Source organism: Strongylocentrotus purpuratus, unplaced genomic scaffold (assembly GCF_000002235.5).
Source record: "Strongylocentrotus purpuratus isolate Spur 01 unplaced genomic scaffold, Spur_5.0 spur5_scaffold_14, whole genome shotgun sequence".
In the NCBI taxonomy this organism is placed as follows: Eukaryota; Metazoa; Echinodermata; class Echinoidea; order Camarodonta; family Strongylocentrotidae; genus Strongylocentrotus; species Strongylocentrotus purpuratus.
Genome location: NW_022145599.1, coordinates 28,317,562 through 28,337,628, shown reverse-complemented (window position 1 = coordinate 28,337,628; position 20,067 = coordinate 28,317,562). Strand labels below are relative to the sequence as shown.

General features: G+C 36.3%; 1 protein-coding gene and 1 long non-coding RNA gene across 2 annotated transcripts in view; one reads left to right on the top strand and one right to left on the bottom strand.

Annotated features, from left to right (window-relative positions):
• On the top strand, positions 1-2,737 carry LOC115923601. The gene is made up of 2 exons (XR_004063991.1): positions 1-450; positions 1,389-2,737. It is a non-coding gene; the product is annotated as an uncharacterized LOC115923601 (long non-coding RNA).
• An 819-nt stretch (positions 2,738-3,556) lies between these two features.
• Positions 3,557-20,067, bottom strand: part of LOC105439626 (atrial natriuretic peptide-converting enzyme-like) — a 37,981-nt gene continuing 21,470 nt past the window's right edge. The window contains exons 15-23 of the mRNA XM_030985193.1: positions 19,735-19,850; positions 17,669-17,909; positions 15,480-15,666; positions 8,672-8,946; positions 8,074-8,213; positions 7,403-7,559; positions 6,881-6,910; positions 5,145-5,183; positions 3,557-3,618 (exon numbers count right to left, since the gene is read on the bottom strand). Coding sequence (XP_030841053.1) covers positions 3,557-3,618; positions 5,145-5,183; positions 6,881-6,910; positions 7,403-7,559; positions 8,074-8,213; positions 8,672-8,946; positions 15,480-15,666; positions 17,669-17,909; positions 19,735-19,850 — 1,247 coding nt within the window. The remainder of the gene's footprint in view (positions 3,619-5,144; positions 5,184-6,880; positions 6,911-7,402; positions 7,560-8,073; positions 8,214-8,671; positions 8,947-15,479; positions 15,667-17,668; positions 17,910-19,734; positions 19,851-20,067) is intronic.

Genomic DNA, 20,067 nt, shown 5'->3' with positions numbered 1-20,067 from the left:
TAAATACAAAGGTGAAAGGGTACTCTTCAAAAATGTTGAATCATAATGAAACACAACTAAATGTGTGCTGCCATCTAGTGGTAGAAAGCGAATAGGCCAACCGGTAGTTTATTTTCAAATTCAAATCTTCACTCAGACTCTGTGATGATCAGCTCAACGGCGCATATTTCCATCATTACTTTGCCATTTCGCCAGACTTGTCTTCCTGTAAAACCCACAGTATGGGTAATAAGGGGTAGATTTACACCAGGAAAGGACAATTTCAAGAGTAATTCCAGCGCAAGAATTGAAAGAACAAAATGAAAGGATCGAATTTATTACCAAGATTAGGCCTACAGTCCCACACTAGCACTCTTGTGTTGGAGAAATACGATCAACTTGCTTTGCACTACATGCACTGGACTGCTACTGCTAGCTGCTGGAGCTACTTTAAAGATCTTCATTTTGAAGGTGAGTAATAAAATTGCTTTCTGTACAATTAAATTAGGAAATTGGTTAAATCTTGATTTTGTAAATTTATTTGGTTCATGAAAAAATCCAAACCATCATCAAACTGATCACAGTTGACGAAGATCGTAGATTATATTCCCTAGTAGTAATGTCTACATAATTTACATAGTCACCTATATATCTGTGTTTACGTAAGGCTTTTCATTGGAAGTGAACAATCAAACATGACGAATCTCATTAAAGAATGGAATTAGCGTATTATAGTAGGTCTACTCATTCACAAATATATTTGAGCAAATTAACGCAGTGCAGTGTAGGCTAGATTCCGCCACATGCGCGTGCTGGCTGCATGGTAGTTGGTAAGACATGTGAACGCATGTGGATATATAGCATCTCCATTCAACACATGGCACAGGATCTGCACTCGTTTTGAATGAATTGCAATTCTTTACACTTTTTACAGCCAGGTAGAAATTTCATAAGCCAATAAATCATCCTAAATCATACGTGCAAGATTTTCTTGCATATTTTTAACAGAAATTGAATGGCAAAGTTGATTCTTAGAAGCCGTACATTTGTATGTCACATACACTGTATATATTATGTGTGTTATGATTTTTTTTCCATCACAATCCGCATTCAATTGGCTGTGCAGATCCTGCATGCACATGTATGTGTATTGCATCATGCATGACCATATAGTTGCAAAGTATAGCTCATCATTCAATCATCATAATTCATACATGTAAGTAGTCAAGCATCTATCATGTCATGAATTTGTGAAGGATGCAAGTAACTGTAGTTCTTACATGAATTTTATTTGTACAGTGTACATTCCACGTTCAACTCTTAAATTTTCCTAGATTTGATTTGAAAGCATAATAGAATATACTACAACCTGCTTATTTTTTTTTTACTTATTATTTTTTCTTCTTCAGGGTATCTTAGCTTCGGCTGCTGGAAAGTCATCAACTTGGACTGTGTGGCACTGGCACCCTTGTCTTCTAGAGTACATGTACATACAGTCTTAATTTGTTAGACTGAACTGTCCAACACACATCAAGGAAATGCAAGACATGAGTGAAAGTATTAGAATCATACATGGTTAATGACTTATTGTTCATCTGTAATTAATGGAAAGCATTTCAAAATGATGCCAATAATGCCGTCCAACAAACATTCAGCAAGTACTTCCAGGTTGCCTCGCCCTGCCACAATCAAACATGTGTTCGCGGTCGGAATGAATCTGAGACATAAATCTTCAATACACAGCTTAATTTTTACCAAGGCAATCTTAACAAACACAAATTGAATTACCTCACGGTGTAATTAAATATATACATGTATTGATGTATATATATATATATATTCTATATCTGCGTATGAATATTTTTGTATAACTTTGTTTCACTATACTCTTTGCCATGTCAGCTCACGTGTACTATGTAGTTGATGCTAGTATTATGTAACACTTTATAGATGTGTATTCATGTAACAGTAATAAAGCTTTGTCTTAGTATTCATTTAAAGTTTTAAAGACATCTGAAGACTATTCATGTTTGACATCCTTATGACACTTGACAGATAGACCAAGTTGCCAGTGCTATTAACACTTTTTACATTGTTATAGATGTGAACTATACCTTTGCCTTCACATGTTTTCATTTATAGACATTTTTAAAGATTTTGTTTAGACTGTTGAAACTTGCCAGATAGCCTTGCTACTAGTATCATGTAACACTTTATAGTCATGTATAAGCTGTTCAATACTGGTTCACATCCTGTATATATGCTAGTATTTTATTAGCCAAAAATGTGAAAATTCATTTTTTTTTTTAAATTCTAATATCTTACATTCAGATTAGATTTACATTATAATAGTTTCGTTTACACAACTAATACATATATATATGTGAACCCAATATCTGCAATTTTTACCAGTGATTATATAGGGAACAATTTAATGAAGAAGAAAAAGATATATTTTTTTTCTTTCTTGCGTTTATGTTTACAAAGACCTAGTACTACCTTTGCGTAATATTTGTATCATTTATAAGACGGGTATACGCCAATCGGTTTGCCAAAGATACATAATATTTACCGGCCGTTCTTACCTCTAAATCCAAAATTTTCTATATGAAATGCTGCTCAAGTTTTGTAAGTGTGACTTTTGTAAATATGTTTTAATAGTTTGTGGACTGTTTGTTTAGTATTCTCATTCACCCTATGGGTGTACATTGCATGTGATATTTTATGTAATAAAGTGTTCTAACGTTTCAAACTGAAATAAAAATGTGTTTGCATTTTATTTATCTTGTACATCTGGCAGCAGAAAAATAGGATAGAAATATTTTAGTGTATTTATTCCCCCCCTATTTTATTCCTATTTTAGTTTTTACACGGGTAATATGTGGACGGGGATTCGACTAATCCAATTATTTTGTACATGTGCGCATGACATGCACTTACATGCATATATTGTACAACAAGGTGCTACAAAGTAGAGCTTGACAGAGATTTAATTGCTACCAAACAATTATACAGTACACCAATCATTCAATTAATATTCCATTTTTTTAAAAATAGATTTTAAATATATTTGGTTTGTAAAAAAAATATGTTAGAAATATATTTCAGAAAAAAATATGTCTGAAATATATTTATAAACTATTTTTATTTCAACGCTATTTAAGTCTCCTATTTTTTTCCTATTTTTGTTCCAAAACTATGCTATTTGAAATAGCTTTTTTGGGTATTTTTAGGGGACGAGAAAAATAGGAAAAAAATATATTTCAAAACTATTTGTGGCTTTATTTTTTTCCTATTTTTTGTTCCAAAACTATAGCAATTAAATAGCTTTTTGGGGGGATGAGAAAAATAGGGAAAAAATATATTTCAAAACTATTTGTGGCTTTATTTTTTTCCTATTTTTAGGGGACGAGAAAAATAGGAAAAAAATATATTTCAAAACTATTTGTGGCTTTATTTTTTTCCTATTTTTTGTTCCAAAACTATAGCAATTAAATAGCTTTTTTGGGGATGAGAAAAATAGGAAAAAAATATATTTTTGCATTTATTTTTTCCCTATTTTTTTTCTATTTTTTTCCTATTTATTTTTTACTAGGGTAGATGCACACTCGAAGCAGGACGAGTTTGCTGGGGGGGTTGCTGGAATAAAGTGCACTTATACAGTTAATGCCAGTTGAACTAAAAGTCACTAGTGCATATGCATGCAAAAATATAAAGTACATAAATGTTGCAATGATTTACAATTGTTTTGGTAGTCAATATATAAAAACCCAGACTTTTAAAATTTTGCTGCATTCTACGATGCAAACTTGAAAAAAGGACCTTGTGACCTGGAAAGGATGATGCCATTTCAAATTCACAAGATTGAACAAGTCAACTGAAGAAAATGTGTATGCTTACGGCAATACTCCTCATCAGAAAAGTCACCACAATCATCAAAACCGTCACAAGTTTGACAATTCAGAATGCAATTCTTGTTAGTACATGTGAAAGAGTCACTGCTACACCCTGGTCAACATGAAACTATAGAAATTCATGATCATATCATTTACTGACAAGTGCTTTATCATTGCCAAAATTTAATCGACCTAAATGCACAAGTAATATAATTTGGGGTTAGAACCAACTGGCCCAAGAAATTTTGGTTGACCAGCTTCCTCTACCAGTAGAATAATCCCCCACCCCCCCCCATTACAAATTGACTTGCCCTAAATCAAAAGTATTCAATGATCTTCAGGACATGAACAGTTGTCAGCACGCAAATTGCATAAGCTGTTGCCCAAACCCTGAGTATGAAATTACGTTTTACAAAAGGAAAACCTAAATTTCAAGTTAAGATGAATACCTTGTTGGTTTAAATTTGAGTAGGATACATGATAGTCTTACAGGTCTAAGCAGAAAATAACCATTCATAGGTAGATCTGTCATACATTTTGGTCGTCTCTAAGAAATCATTCACATGGTACACAATAGCACATTCCACTACATTACAGCATTCTACATAAATGGAAAATCACTTATACCGGGTAGGTGAAATAGTCAACATTTTAACATGATTAAGATCGTAGTAGATTATTTTTCGATTTGAATAATATTAAGGGATTGGGTAACTTTGTCTCAGATTCTGAAACAAAATCCTGGATTTAGCTCATGGTGCAATGATAATTATATGTAGGTCAGTCAGGAACCCCATGACTTTTACAAGCCGATCGCCTGTCTCATTATCAAGATATTTATGATTGGAAATCGGAATCAAATTTTGTGTTTGCCTAACGGTGTTCATATGTTTGTATTGTATTTTTCAGGTGTATGGTCATTTTGTCGTCAAATTCATTTGTGTAATACCATAAAAACGAACATACTGAAAAACAGCTTTTGGGGCTGAAAGTGTGTTTTTCCTGTGTCTAAATGAAATCAACAACAACCCTTAATGTAGAGTATAATTATGCACATTTAGGCTTAAAGAAGGTACAATGTACATCACAGCAAGCTCAGATAAAATGGTTTTAAAATACAGGTGACTGCACACACATACTCTCCTAAACACTAAATTAAGAGTATGTAGACAATTATTTAAAAACAGTTGCCTAAAGTTTAAGATATGAAATCGTTGAGTGCAGTGTTTTAAGACGTGTTTACCAATGGAGTAGTTATCATGGTAATACCTGAAATCATGTCATTGGTTAGACTGGCCGTAGTAGTACCTAGGAAAACAAAAGAATATTGCATTATTTGTTAAAACATAGGAATGTGTTTCATTTCACTTGTGACTGGTAATCAGTATGAATAAAGAAATTGAATGAAAGAAAATCCCATTTTTTTAGTAGTTTCTTGATACATTTCATTCTACAAGATCTAAATGCTCATCACATTTGAATGGTCGGATCGATGATCCATTTTCGCAATTTTCTTTTAGAAACTCATTTATTGGTAAATGGCTATGCTCACTCATGCATGAATGGTACAATTCCAAGTGCATATCATCTAAACAAGGATTACTATATATATTTATTTAGATATATAAATATAACTATACTTCCAATACTTATTAGAAAATCTTAATTAGAAATAGTGTCCACTTTCTTGTTATGCTGAGTGTAGTTTAAAATTGGAATTTCAATATATTTGTGCATGCGCTATCAGCAGTATCTTGTCTGTGCTCTCAGCTGTGCTGTGCTGTGCTCCGACAGCTGCTGTACAGACGATTGATCCAGGATTATTTTCGTCAAGAACATAAGGTTAGGATTAGGGTTGAAATCATGTTTTAGTTTAGCTTTATGGCTAGGATTTTCGACAGCCGGTACTGTGTTTTATCAACCTGCAAGGACCTTATCTCCAAGACTTTGGCTGATGGGAACAAGTACGTCAGAGAGAATACCAAATATTTTTGTTAAATTTTTTTGGTTAAAATTGTATTTTTTGTTAAAATTTGTATCCTGACATTTGATTAGTCCTAAATTAAAAAAAACAAACAGAATCGCTTTCAAGTCTACAAGATGTGTATTGCCAATCTCCAGTATCTGCTGTTAATGGCATAAATACTCTTGTGTTTAGTGGGTCCCCAATGCAATGCCCATGAATACATTGTACCCATGCAGACCTTTAATGGCACTTAGGGATTTGTCTCATTTTCGAGTGAAATTTAAAGCATGTTCACATATGCACTGTGCGCATTCAATATTTGTTTAGCTACACTGTCCAGCAGTCAGTTTCAAATTTTATGCCTGCAGTTTTGGCCAATCAGAGGCCTTGGATATTCATATGCAGTATATAAAAGAAAATATCAAGGGTAGTGATACTTTTTAGTTTTAATCAAGAATTCCATGAATCATAGTATCGCTAGAGTGCCTATATATGTCTACGCATACATATACGTGCAACTGATTCTTATGAAATAAAAAAAAAAAAAGTACAGAAATTTGTTTGAGTCTCTGTTATCATAAATAGATATAGACTCGGAGATATATGTGAAAAACAAGTAAAACATATCTGTAAAATTTTAGCAATTCTATTCACCAGCCTCGATATGGTAAATTTCCACTCAAGAATCATATCCCAAAGCGACATGTAAATTGAATGAGTGTGCAGACGTGGGGACATAAAGAATGTAATGAATACATGTAGAATCACATTAAGCATCAAAGGAATTTTAATAAAAAATTGGCAAATTTTAAGTCAAATATTAGGTGCCCAATCATTACGTATGCGACACAAGAGGAAATACCAGGGACTAGCCTATATACCAATTCCCACCACACTGCACCAGCCTGCAATCTTATTAATAACTTGAATTTACAGAGATAATAAAGGAGTTGGAGAAAGTGGAAAGACGTTTATATTTGTTTGCATTATATGGTTTTAAATGTATTAATTGATAAAAGTGCTGAAACTACAACAATACCTAATGTTGGTGGAACACTGCCTGCGTAATCTGCAATAAAAAAAGAAATTATTTATTGTTCAAATGAGATAATAGACAGATCACTTGAAATCATTTATGTAAAAATTTGGAATTTCATATATCCTTGGTTTTCTCTTCGCTCTGCATTACACGTTTTGTGAAGTTATATATTGTTAATAATAAGGAAGAATCTATTCTGCACTAAAATCAAACAAATTTAAGTCATAGAGGGGGCACAAAACTTATCCTCTACATAAATTCACCTAAACATGTCTCGAAGTTAGATTTACCAATTGTAAAAATTGTGTCTCCATGATTAATTTTCATATAACAATTGGGTTTCTATACATATATTGTTGCTTAATTAAACCAATGTTGCTTCATTGGTGTTTTTTTAAAGAGCAGATTAGAGCTTTCTCTTTACAGAATATATTTCTGAGATACATTCATTTAAAAAAAATGCTTGTGTTGTCATATGTTAAATTTCTTTCAATACCAAGATATTTATGAACTTAAACATACTTTTCACAACTCCTAGAATGAAAGGCAACAGCTCAGAGACTCTCGCGTACACTCCTGGACTTCCTGGTTCCGCACATCCATATCCCCAACTGGTTACACCGACCAGGTGCCATCTACCATCTGGACCTTCACACGCTAAAGGACCACCACTATCACCCTTCAAAATATAATATTATACTATTATTTCATGCTCTGGCATTCAATATTCATGCAATATAATATTTTCACTGACAAATTAACAATTGCACAAGTGATGTTATATTTCACTGGGGCCACAGGCATGAGCCTGGGAAATTCTGCATTTGGGGGGGGGGGGGGGGGGTATTATATATTGAGCGATGCAATGCATGCATTATTTGTTATACAAAATTTGGGGTATTTGCGATCTCATATCTGGAGTCAGGCGATTATATTCAGGTTGCCCTTGAATTACATGTTCACAGCTAAGATAATGCAATGAATGGATACATGCAGGGAGAGGTGCAGAGTCTAATTCAATTTAGTACACATATTGTGCATGTAAGGTTCACGCTCATGCACATATAACAAAATTTTGAGAGTCAGCTAGTTAATATCTTCTAAGCCAATAGTATGCTCTCTAACAAATACCCTATTTTATCTAAATGATGAATTAATATTCAACTATCAAATGTAGAAGAGGGAAAACTAACGGAACAGGTATCTATATCTCCTCTTTCATATCCTGCGCATATCATGTTGTCTGTAAAGCTTTCAGTCCCAAGTAGACTTCCACAGGTGATTCTGCTAATCAAACCCACGAATGCCTTCTGCAAGTGGTCTGGATATCCATCTACAGAATATGATATGAAAAAATTCACCATTTTAACTCCTTGAATTCCAGATGCGATACTGTCCAATGGGATTTGTGATATAATTTGTGCAAAACTGCAGCCATAATGCAATAAGAATTAATCATGTTGATAGAAAACTAGGACAATCTGATAACTTAAAAATGGGGAAAACGTGAAACTTTATCTATTTACATGTATACTTTTTTGTCCGTATTTTCCTACACTTGATGTGGTTCCTATAAGCTTCTGGCTCAGGTGTTCGAGGACCCCAATGAACGTTAATGTTAATTTTGTTTTCCTACTCTTGTTTTGAATGGGATCCCTAAAATATGAGGACCCTTTTGTTATGACAATTTTGGAAGAGTGTACCAGGTGCCTGGCTACCCCTCCCCGCCTACCCCCTCCCCCCCCCAAAAAAAAATTAAATTTGTAAAACCAAAATTGAGCTACAACGTACCAATTTGAGTATTTCCCCATCCGCTAACTAAACATTGCTTGTATACAGTGGTTTCTTGAGATGAATTTGCAAGACATGCTGGTCTGATGTAATCAGTGTAATTGACTAGCGTAGAGAGTTGGATGAGTGCTATATCTGCATCAACGGTGATAGAATCATAGTCGGGATGAATGAATATTTGACTGGGTGTAATGCTGAGGACATGTGGTGAAGTGCTTTCAATGTTGAGATTCCCAAAGACAATTTCATCCACAGTATAGGGGCTACCAGAAGAGCTATGGAGATGAAATATAATGTTCAAAGTTTATTTCAACACTTTCATCAAAACAACACATAACATACATGTTTTGAAACATCAAAATGTTCAATATCACAGACTGTTAAAACAAATAGCATAGAGATCATCAGAGTGAAGGAAAACACTGAAACACACACCAAAATAAAAAAAATATTGAAAATGAGTCATTAATAGATAAGTAATAAACATTCTGGGAATGTAATGAAATGTTATTCATAACTCTTTGTTAACTGCCATGTTACAAATCATTTCACTCACCTGTTACAAATAATTGTATTTCAATAGTCAGAATGTGAATTACATCCACTAATTGCTTCTAGCTAGGTTGCGGCCAAACATAAGCCTTGTTCAGACGGGGGCTTGCTAGTTGGCATAAGTTAATCCCTGCAGCAGTAAATATCCCATAAATATTTAACTCACACCATTAGTTGTCCATACCCTCTTGCTCGGACCAACTTGCCACGATCAAGTTAACACGACCTTCCACTGACCCAGTCTTATAATCAGCGTAACTTCCGGAAGCCAGGGGCAGATCCAGGATTTTCCAAAAGGGGGTGTGAAATGTACAGATTGTACGCGCAAAGTGCTAAAGCCTTTATGGTGTAAGGTCCGGGGCCCACTTGAGGACCCCAGAAAATGTTGAACCTTAAAGAGAAGGTTGAGTTCTGGGAAGAGGTGAACAATAATTTGTGAGTGTTATCATTGTATTTTGCAAGTGTGGAAGAACATCAGAGAAAAAAATGTTCTCTGGAAGGCATGGATCTGCAAATGCCTTGATATTCTAAATATGGCATATAACATCATAAAAATTGTGACTGATTTTTATGCCACATGTTTGTGTAGTCCCATATATACAGAGCTGGTAACTTTACCAAGACTGGACCAAATTTCTTATCATTTTGATACTCAGGGTGCCATGTGAGAGCATCCACACGGTCAACTTACCCTACCCTCTAGTCGTGTTAGCACGTTACACGCGGCACACGAAACGTCGTGATCTTTCAGATCCCTTGCTGACTATACATTGCGAGACAAACGAATGTCACTAGCGATATTAATTTCAATGTTACTAAAGTTATCGAACGGAAACCAGATTTGTTATGACAGGACGGTCACACGACATCGTTTATCCCCTCCGACTTCGTCTGCGAGGGGATAAAAAAAGGTGCAGATGGTGCTACATAATGAGAGTTGGTAGCTATTCTTAAACATTTCTTTTGAACTTTAAATAGTGAGTCTTATTCAGTTTGTATTACATTGGTAGCCCATATTTACGCCGAATAGCTCTAAACACGAACCGTACGCCAACCAAAATTGCCATTGTGGGAACACAGCTATTATATCTTGTTCTACCGACCAACATGAAACTCGCATTCCGACTTTTGAAATATAATTATTTGTACCAGGTGAATGAAATAATTTGTAATAATAACGAGGCATGTAACAAAAATTTGTGCATTAAATCTGATTCCATGATCAAAAACATGTATGTGTGCATATGCATAATGTGTACACACACACACACACACACATGTACATATATATGTATACCGTATATATAAAAATCTGAAGAGTCATAGAGATTTATTAATAAAGTTGTGAAAAGACATACTTTGTCTATCAAGAATCAAGCATTTTGTCACAATCATTTCAAGAAAAGAGGTAAGAAAAAGAACATTCCACCTGTACGGGCAAGAGCGTATGTAAATATGTATATGTGTGTATATGTATATATATATATATATATATATATATTTATATATAAACATACATTCATATACAAATATATATATATATATATATATACACATATACATACACTGTTGCCCATAGAGTTGGAATAGTTTTTCTTACCTCTTTTCATGAATGATTGTGACAAAATGATTAATCACAACTTTATTGATAAAAGAAGTTTATTTCCATTCTATTGGCAATGGTATCTACGGTATAAAGCAGTGGCGGATCCAGGGGGGGGCCGAAACGGCCGCGGCCCCCCCTATTGGCGGCGCAAAAAAAAAGAAAAAAAGAGGAAGAAAAGAAGAGAAAAAAAAGGAAAGAAGAGAAGAAAAAAAGGAGAAGAGAAAAGAAAAGAGAAGAGAAAAGAAAAGAGAAGAGAAAAGAAAGAAGAGAAAAGAAACAGAGAGAGAGAGAGAGAAAAAAAAAGGAGAAATGATAACGAAGAAAGTCCCCCCCCCCCCCATTTGTGTTTCCAAAATCTCAAAAAAAGGGTTACTTTTCACGCAACAAAGTCCGGCCCGTACTGACTTTACACACCAGAGATAGAGGGGTGCTTTCAAAGAGAGGGAACATAATTGCGCGTACCCTAGATAACACTGAGTGAGTGGGGGGGGGGGGGGGGTGGGGGGGGGGGAGGAAATGGCGCTTAGTGACAGTAACAACGAATAAGGGAAAAACTGTAATCGGGAGATTTGGGGTCATTCCAGTAGGCTTGGCAAACGTCATTAAATAGAGGGGGCCGGGCCGGCCGCAAAAAATCTCGAGCCGCGGATTCAAAGTTAAACGTTAAAAACAGCCCCTGCGCTACAAAGGTCACCACTCTTTAGTGAGAAATTTAAAAAGGGCACACTATTTTGGATGTCTTTTAAATAGAAGCTATATACTCAACAGTCAAATTTTAAATTAGCGGTAGGGCCGCTTCACAACTCTTATTTTGCCCTTCATTTGGATTGAGCTCATACCAACTCGCTTGTGCTTGTATTTGAACTCATGTTGGTAAAACCATGGATTTATCCATGGTTGGTGTAATAAATCTTTCATTTCTACTAGTCTAATTGTGTGCTATCACAATCATGATTGTTTCATTTTCCCTGTAAAGCAGGCGCGTAGCCAGGGGCGGTAGGGGCAGTGAGAGGACATAAGACGAAAAAGGAGCAGACAAGGAAATATTTTTGAAATTCTGACAAGTCGAGAACGGTACAAAGAATCGTCTTCTTTCTCTAATAATTTAATGAAATGTCAAAGCTTCCGCGCTACGCGCGAGCGGGGAAAAACTAAATTCAAACAACGATATAGAGTCGAGAATGGAACAACGAATTATCTTCTTTCTCTAATAATGTAATGAAATGTCAAAGCTTCCGCGCTTCGCGCAGGAGGGGGGAAACTGTATTAAAACAAGATTTTAGAGCCGAGAATGGAACAACAAATTATACTTTTATCTACTAATTTAATGAAACGTCAAAGCTTCCGCGCTTCGCGTGGGAGAGAGGGGAAACTGAATTCAAACAAGGATTAAGAGACGAGGATGGTATAACGAATCGTCTTCTTTCTCTAATAATTTAATGAAACGTCAAAGCTTCCGCGCTTCGCGCGGGAGGGGTAAACTAAATCCAAATAAGGATCAGGAGTCGAGAATGGTACAACAAATCGTCTTCTTTCTCTAATAATTTAATAAAACGTTAAGCTTCTGCGCTTTACGTTCAGAGAAAGATTAAGAGTCGAGAATGGAACAACGAATCTTCTAATTCTTTCTCTAATAATTTCATTAAACTATGAAAGGTCAAAGTTTCCGCGCTTGGCGCGGAGGGGGAGGGTAACTGAATTCAGACAAAGAATAAGAGTCGAGAATGGTACAACAAATCTTCTTCTTTCTCTTATAATTAATGAAAGGTCATAGCTTCCGCGCTTCGCGCGAGAGGGGGGGGGGGACGAACTAAATTCAAACAAGGATTTAGAGTCGAGAATGGAACAACAAATCCTCTTATTCTTTCTCTAATAATTTCATTAAACTATGAAAGGTCAAAAATTTCCGCGCTTCGCGCAGGAGGGGGAGGGGAACTGAATTCAGACAAGGAATAAGAGTCGAGAATGGTACAACAAATCTTCTTCTTTCTCTAATAATTAATGAAAGGTCAAAGCTTCCGCGCTTCGCGCGAGAGGGGGGAGGGCGAACGAAATTCAAACAAGGATTTAGAGTCGAGAATGGAACAACGAATCTTCTAATTCTTTCTCTAATAATTAATGAAAGGTCAAAGCTTCCGCGCTTCGCGCGAGAGGGGGGAGGGTGAACTAAATTCAAACAAGGATTTAGAGTCTAGAATGGAACAACGAATCTTCTAATTCTTTCTCTAATAATAATTTCATTAAACTATGAAAGGTCAAAGTTTCCGCGCTTCGCGCGGGATGGGGAGGGGAACTGAATTCAGACAAGGAATAAGAGTCGAGAATGGTACAACAAATCTTCTTCTTTCTCTTATAATTAATGAAAGGTCATAGCTTCCGCGCTTTGCGCGAGAGGGGGGGGGGACGAACTAAATTCAAACAAGAAGTTAGAGTCGAGAATGGTACAACAAATCTTCTTCTTTCCCTAATAATTAATGAAAGGTCAAAGCTTCCGCGCTTCGCGCGAGAGGGGGGGGGGGGGGGGATGACGGACTAAATTCAAACAAGGATTTGGAGTCGAGAATGGAACAACGAATCTTCTAATTCTTTCTCTAATAATTTCAATACTATGGAAGGTCAAAGTTTCCGAGCTTCGCGCGGAGGGGGAGGGGAACTGAATTCAGACAAAGAATAAGAGTCGAGAATGGTACAACAAATCTTCTTCTTTCTCTAATAATTAATGAAAGGTCAAAGCTTCCGCGCTTCGCGCGAGAGGGGGGAGGGCGAACTAAATTCAAACAAGGATTTAGAGTCGAGAATGGAACAACGAATCTTCTAGTTCTTTCTCTAATAATTTCATTAAACTATGAAAGGTCAAAGTTTCCGCGCTTTGCGCGGGAGGGGGAGGGGAACTGAATTCAGACAAGAAATAAGAGTCGAGAATGGTACAACAAATCTTCTTCTTTCCCTAATAATTAATGAAAGGTCAAAGCTTCTGCGCTTCGCGCGAGGGGGGGGGATGACGTACTAAATTCAAACAAGGATTTGGAGTCGAGAATGGAACAACGAATCTTCTAATTCTTTCTCTAATAATTTCAATACTATGGAAGGTCAAAGTTTCCGAGCTTCGCGCGGAGGGGGAGGGGAACTGAATTCAGACAAAGAAGAAGAGTCGAGAATGGTACAACAAATCTTCTTCTTTCTCTAATAATTAATGAAAGGTCAAAGCTTCCGCGCTTTGCGCGAGAGGGGGGGGGACGAACTAAATTCAAACAAGAAGTTAGAGTCGAGAATGGAACAACGAATCTTCTAATTCTTTCTCTAATAATTTTATTAAACTATGAAAGGTCAAAGTTTCTGCGCTTCGCGCGAGAGGGGGGGGGGGACGAAATAAATTCAAACAATGATTTAGAGTCGAGAATGGTTCAACGAATCCTCTCCTCTAATAATTTCATGAAACATCACAGCTTCTGCGCTTCGCGCGTAATGGGGTGGGGGGGGGGGGGACAGCGAGCTCTCGTTTATTTTCGTGATAAATAACACTTTCGTAATATACATGTACATATTATGCTCAAATTTTTGCTCGATCACTTCGCTCACTAGCCGAATTGTGAAACCAGAAAATTACTTTTTCGGGCAAGAGGCTATAGCCCCCCCCCCCCGATTGAAACGACAAAAATTGTACCGGTATGGTGCTTCTAATATGACCTTGTAAGTATTGATATGTTGAGTTTTAAAAAAAGGTCTGCGCAATTTTCAAATTTCCGGCCCCCCCCTATTGGAAAATCCTGGATCCGCGCCTGTATAAAGGATAAACATTTGATGTGTTTCGGAAGTGATAGTTCTGTATTATCAAGCAAAAGATAATAGACTGCCAAACTTTCTTCAATCCATACATGTATGTTCCTCATGAAATGAAAATAAAACAATATCTCCATTTTGTAAAATTGTTTACCTGGTATATTACAATATTTATGCTCTTTCTACATACTTTTTGAGCCGTAAATTAATAATACAGCAATTATGATTATCAAATCTAGGAGGGGACATCCAATCACCAGTTGTAATACTGTTTAGAGCCTCCCAGTGATATGAAGACACTTTATACTTTCTATTTCTAAAATATGTTATTAAGGAAATAATACCAAACCAATTATTGCATGAGCTTCTTATTCTATATAGAATATTCCTTCAAGAAAAGGGGCTATTGAAGTTGCCCACGACCAAATGATGGATGGGAAATATAGTATTGCTGTGATTTTGCAGGAACCTGCTTTAGACCTCTACAGCAAACATTGAAAAATCATTATTGAATGAAATAGGAGTCATATATGTATTTTAAACATTTGAATGGGGATACAAAGGTCCTGGGTTTTAGGCCCAGCATGGTACTATGTCCTTCAGCGAGGCATTTTCTCTACATTGCTGCTCTTCATCCAAGTGTTAGATGGATACCCAGTGGGATGCAAACATAACTGTGTTTTAATAGATTAGCATGTGCAAGCCTGTAAAAGTTACCTACTGGAATGCTCCAAAGGGAGTAAAGAGTGTGCACTGTAAATCGCAGAATCAATCCACTGACCAGGGTAATAATGCTGTACGCCCTTTGATTGGTTACCTTGTAACTGGTACGGTGTGCTTTATGAAAACAAGTGCAAAGGTCCAACTTACACACAGTGAGCTGCTGTCACTACCCATTCGGAAGAGATTAGAGTACCTCCGCAGAAACCGGATCCGTTATCTTTCAAATATACCATCCAGGGAAATTCGCCTTCATTTGCATCCACGCCACCTACTATTTCGGCAAATTTCTGTCTATATGCTGGTCTTGTACCACAGATGTCAGTTTTGAACAGGTCTAACATAGAAATAAATTGTAAAGAAAGATATATGAATTTTTTATAGGGTCTATACCAGTATTAAGGGAGTCATGCAAAAAAAATTACAAAACTGAAGAAACACTTATCTAATATCGAAAAGTACAATGGTTTAAAGTTGGTAGTATAATAATAATAATAATAATAATAGTGGGTTCTTGTATAGCGCTCATGTCAGTCAGATTTGACCCTCCTGGCGCTCCCGATTATTACCCTGGCTTTAGCACGGCTGTCATACGGCGCTCTAGCATTTCAAGGAGGTACCCGTTTAATTCACCTGTATGTATTTATATAAATCACCATAAAAAAATAATACAATTTGATTAAAAGACAAAATTAGACAAAATGTGCATAAAAACTCAACTACAATGTGCCAAATTAGTAAAAGGAAGACAGCAACATGCAATGAATAATGATAAACGATTAAATATGTATAATAGGAATGTATTTTATATGTTTGGAGACGGGATGGGTTGAAAGAGAGAAAAGTGGGAATTTCAATATTAAGAAAGATAGATAGTGATGGGAGAAACGAACAGGAAGAGAAAAAGACAAGGAAAGAGTGAGAACGAGAGAGGGAGAGACAAGGTGTGAATTAAAGAGCAGAATTCAACATTTCCTGATTTAGATTTGGCTTTCTATTACTGATGAACTAATCATGCAATATCTATGACAAGCTAGGATACCAATTTGAAGTAACCGCTGGACCAGTTGGAGCGCTAGGGTCGTCACAGCATGATGAACATGAGTGCTACACAAGATGACACCATATTAAATTATCAAATTCAGGGCCATCAACTAGGAACTCCTTCTATAGTATTAAAGTGTACATTAACTGCAGTTGTTCAATACATGCTTCTGCGATAATTGCTCTATGGTTATTGTCTATAAAACTAAAAGAGTTCCTGATTTCAAAACTATACCCAACACTATACTAATCATAGCCTCGACCCTGACCTAAAATCCCAATTTCAACCCTAACCCTACATCTTTGAAGAAATAACGCCCAGAGCAGTTGCTGCCGGCTATTGCGGCGTAACAAAATAGCCAGTGAATGCCGACGGGTGCCATGGTTTAGTTTTGTCTTAGTTTATTATCTGGTTTTTGTTATACAATTTTACCTGTTTATTGTACAGGGAACCCCACTTACAAGCTTAACCCTATTTAGCCCGGGGGGGGGGGGCTTTAGAAGCCCCCCCCCTCGACATTTTTCGCGATAATTTTTTGATGCAAGAAAATCTTGCACTGAAATTTTGTGACTTTTTTCTTTTGAGTCTTGCGCATCTTTTGAAAGAAATTTTTCCAAAATTGGACCTACCATTACAAAGTCACGTGTCCTTTTGTCTTTGCATGTCAGCCCGAAAATCGCTCATTTTTGTGATTTGTCTACAAAACATATGGAAATCTCATTTTTCAAATAAAGAGATAAAACATTGGTTATTTGGTCTTGTTTATAGTTTAGTTTAGGTGTTTATTTTGGGGTCAAAATAGTTAAATTATAGTTGGAAATGAAATAAAACAACAAAAACAATAAAATACATAAGTTAAAAAAACAAGGAAATACATAAGAAATTATCAAAACAATAAATAACATAAGGAATAACCCTGGTTTTTCAATTTTTGTGTTGTATTATTATTCCAAATGGTCGAACAAATATATGTAGTGAGAAAGAATGCTTAACACTTCACTTGACATGTATGCAAATTTTCGCGACGATCGGGCGTTTCAGGGCCGAGATCATAGGGGGGGGGGGGGGGGGGGGGGGCCTTAGAAGCCCACCCCCCCCCCCTGGGCTATGCAGTTTCAAAATAGCCCGGGCTAAATAGGGTTAAGCTTCTCTCAGGTTCCCTAACCATTTTTACTTTGTATGTCCAACATGTTTTGTATATGTCCTTCAAACATTGTTTGTATTTCTGAATGTTGTTTTAAAAAAATGGTTGAACCAATAAATGAAATGAAATGAAATGTTGTATCATCCCTACCTCCTGTGGCTCCCTGGCAGTAACCATCAGGTGTTCTCCCTTTATCTGTAAAGTCTTTGCAGTTCACAGGCCAAGACATGTTTGAGTGCTGCTCAAAGAGGTCTCTACAGTGTGCTGTAATATTCACACAATCTGAGTAGCATGGGCGATTTGTAGGTCCTTGATGGATGCATTCAGGAAACAGTAAGTTGCATGCAAGGTCGATGGCTCTGGGATGACAACCTTGTAAACTGTGTATAATCTTCATTCAAAATAATAGTTGTAGGAATGTGATAAAAGATTTAAACATTTAAAGGGGAAGTCTACCCTGATATTAAGTTGGTTTGGTATAGAAGCAGAAAAATGAGAGAAACAGATCAGAAAGAGAGAGTTTGAGAAACATTTGATTAAAAATATTAAAGAAATGTTTTGAATTTTGAAGTTGCGATAAATCAAACACGAATTGGCAGTTATGTGATGTATCTTGAGACCTCCTGTCCACTTTGCTTAGCACAGAAAGTTTCATAAAGTTTCATTTTTTTTCTTATACCCCATTCACAGTGGTTTTGAAATTTGTAGCGGCGTTGTAGCGGAGCAAACACCGCCATAACACCGCTACAAATGCATTCACAGTAGAAAAGTTATCCCGCTGCAGCAGCGGGATAAATATCATGTACCCATTCACGCTGCAGCGGGTGATTTTTATTACCTCCGTAACAAACACGTGTATGCATGGCTCATGACCCGCGAGTGACCCCGATATAGTTGCTTTTTGTATCCTCGATCATATTACTTTTTAAAAAACTAGCATTTTTATTGCTTCCAGTCAGAATATTTTAATTTTTTGAAGTGTGAAATATTTTTATTTGGATAATTATAATATCTACATTATAATAAAATCAATTTGAATCCACTGGTTACTTTATTTCTATTTCGCTTTATGTTCCCCATTGCTGGAGAAAAGACGTCAGTGATAGGTAAGTAAACAAATCACACGTGTTTGTCGCGGTGTTAGAGCGGAGAGCCTTCACACTGAGTAAACACCGTGACAGCAGCGGGACTGTCCCGCTGCTGTAGCTAGGCGAACCTAGCGATAGTTTGTCGCGGCGTTATCGCGAGGCGGTGTTATCCCGCGATAGTTTATAACGGGTCCGAGCCTTCACACTGAAGACAACACCGCGACAGCAGCGGGACAGTCCTGCTGCTGTCGCGGTGTTTGAGGCCACTGTGAATGGGGTATTAGTTATTGATGACGGCATACATTTGTTTCTTACATGGGTTGCCATACAACATATTAGCAATAACTATATCTAGAGTGAATGTATGATTGACAATTTTCTTCAGGGAAAATATAATTTTTGAAAGTTTTTTAGTACAGGGCAAATGGGAGGAGAGCTCAAAAGATACGTCACAGGGTTACCAATTTATGTTTGATTGATAGCACCTTCAAAAATAAAAAACTCTGTTATTTTTAATTGGTTTTTGCACAAACTTTCACTGACGTGTTTCTCTCATGTTCTTGCTTCTATTAAAACCAACTTAATATCAGGGTGGACTTCCCTTTCAACCCAGGCTCATGGCACAGTGTAATTCAAAATACAAATATTTAATTGGCAAGGTATACAACAAAAATACATGGACCCAAACAGCAGAGAAGAAAACAAAACATTGCCTTTTCAATATGAATGCAGGATGGATGAAATGAAATAGGGTTTCCCAATGTAAAGGTACTACAACTCAATATTATAAGAAAGAGGTTCGACACAAACTGTGCAACTAGCATCACTGCAGTCCCTCTTATTGCTACTGTTATATATTTTGTATGTTCAATGCAATCGTTTTGGCCTGTATAAAATTTAGTTCATCTCATAAAGCAACTTTTTTGTATGAAGGAAATCTATATGGACACTTTTGGCATGGACGTTATGATACAAGTTTCTCCTTTGTAATAATACTGATAACATCCTTCATAAATTTCTTTCTGAAAAAAATTGCTTTACTACAGCACATTAGTTATCGAGTGTAAAGAAATATTTATGTGTAATCCAGAGAATGAAATAAGATATAAACACACTGGAGCTACTCACAAAATTGTAAGAAAGAACTGCCTGAGGAGAATTTGGAGAATACTGATTCGAGAAGTATGTTCTGTCATACGGTAATTGTCCACATTCACCTATATTCTCTAGAGGAACACAGGGTGCTGTTTGATAAACAGAAAATATCATATAATAAGAAGGGGAAAATTAACATGAACAGTATGTGTATATGCATGTACATGTAGGTTCGTGTTTTACTAATTCAGTAAACCAAACCCCAAACCCTGAGTATGAAATTACGTTTTACAAAAGGAAAACCTAAATCTCAAGTTAAGATGAATCCCTTGTTGGTTTAAATTTGAGTAGAATACATGATGAAGA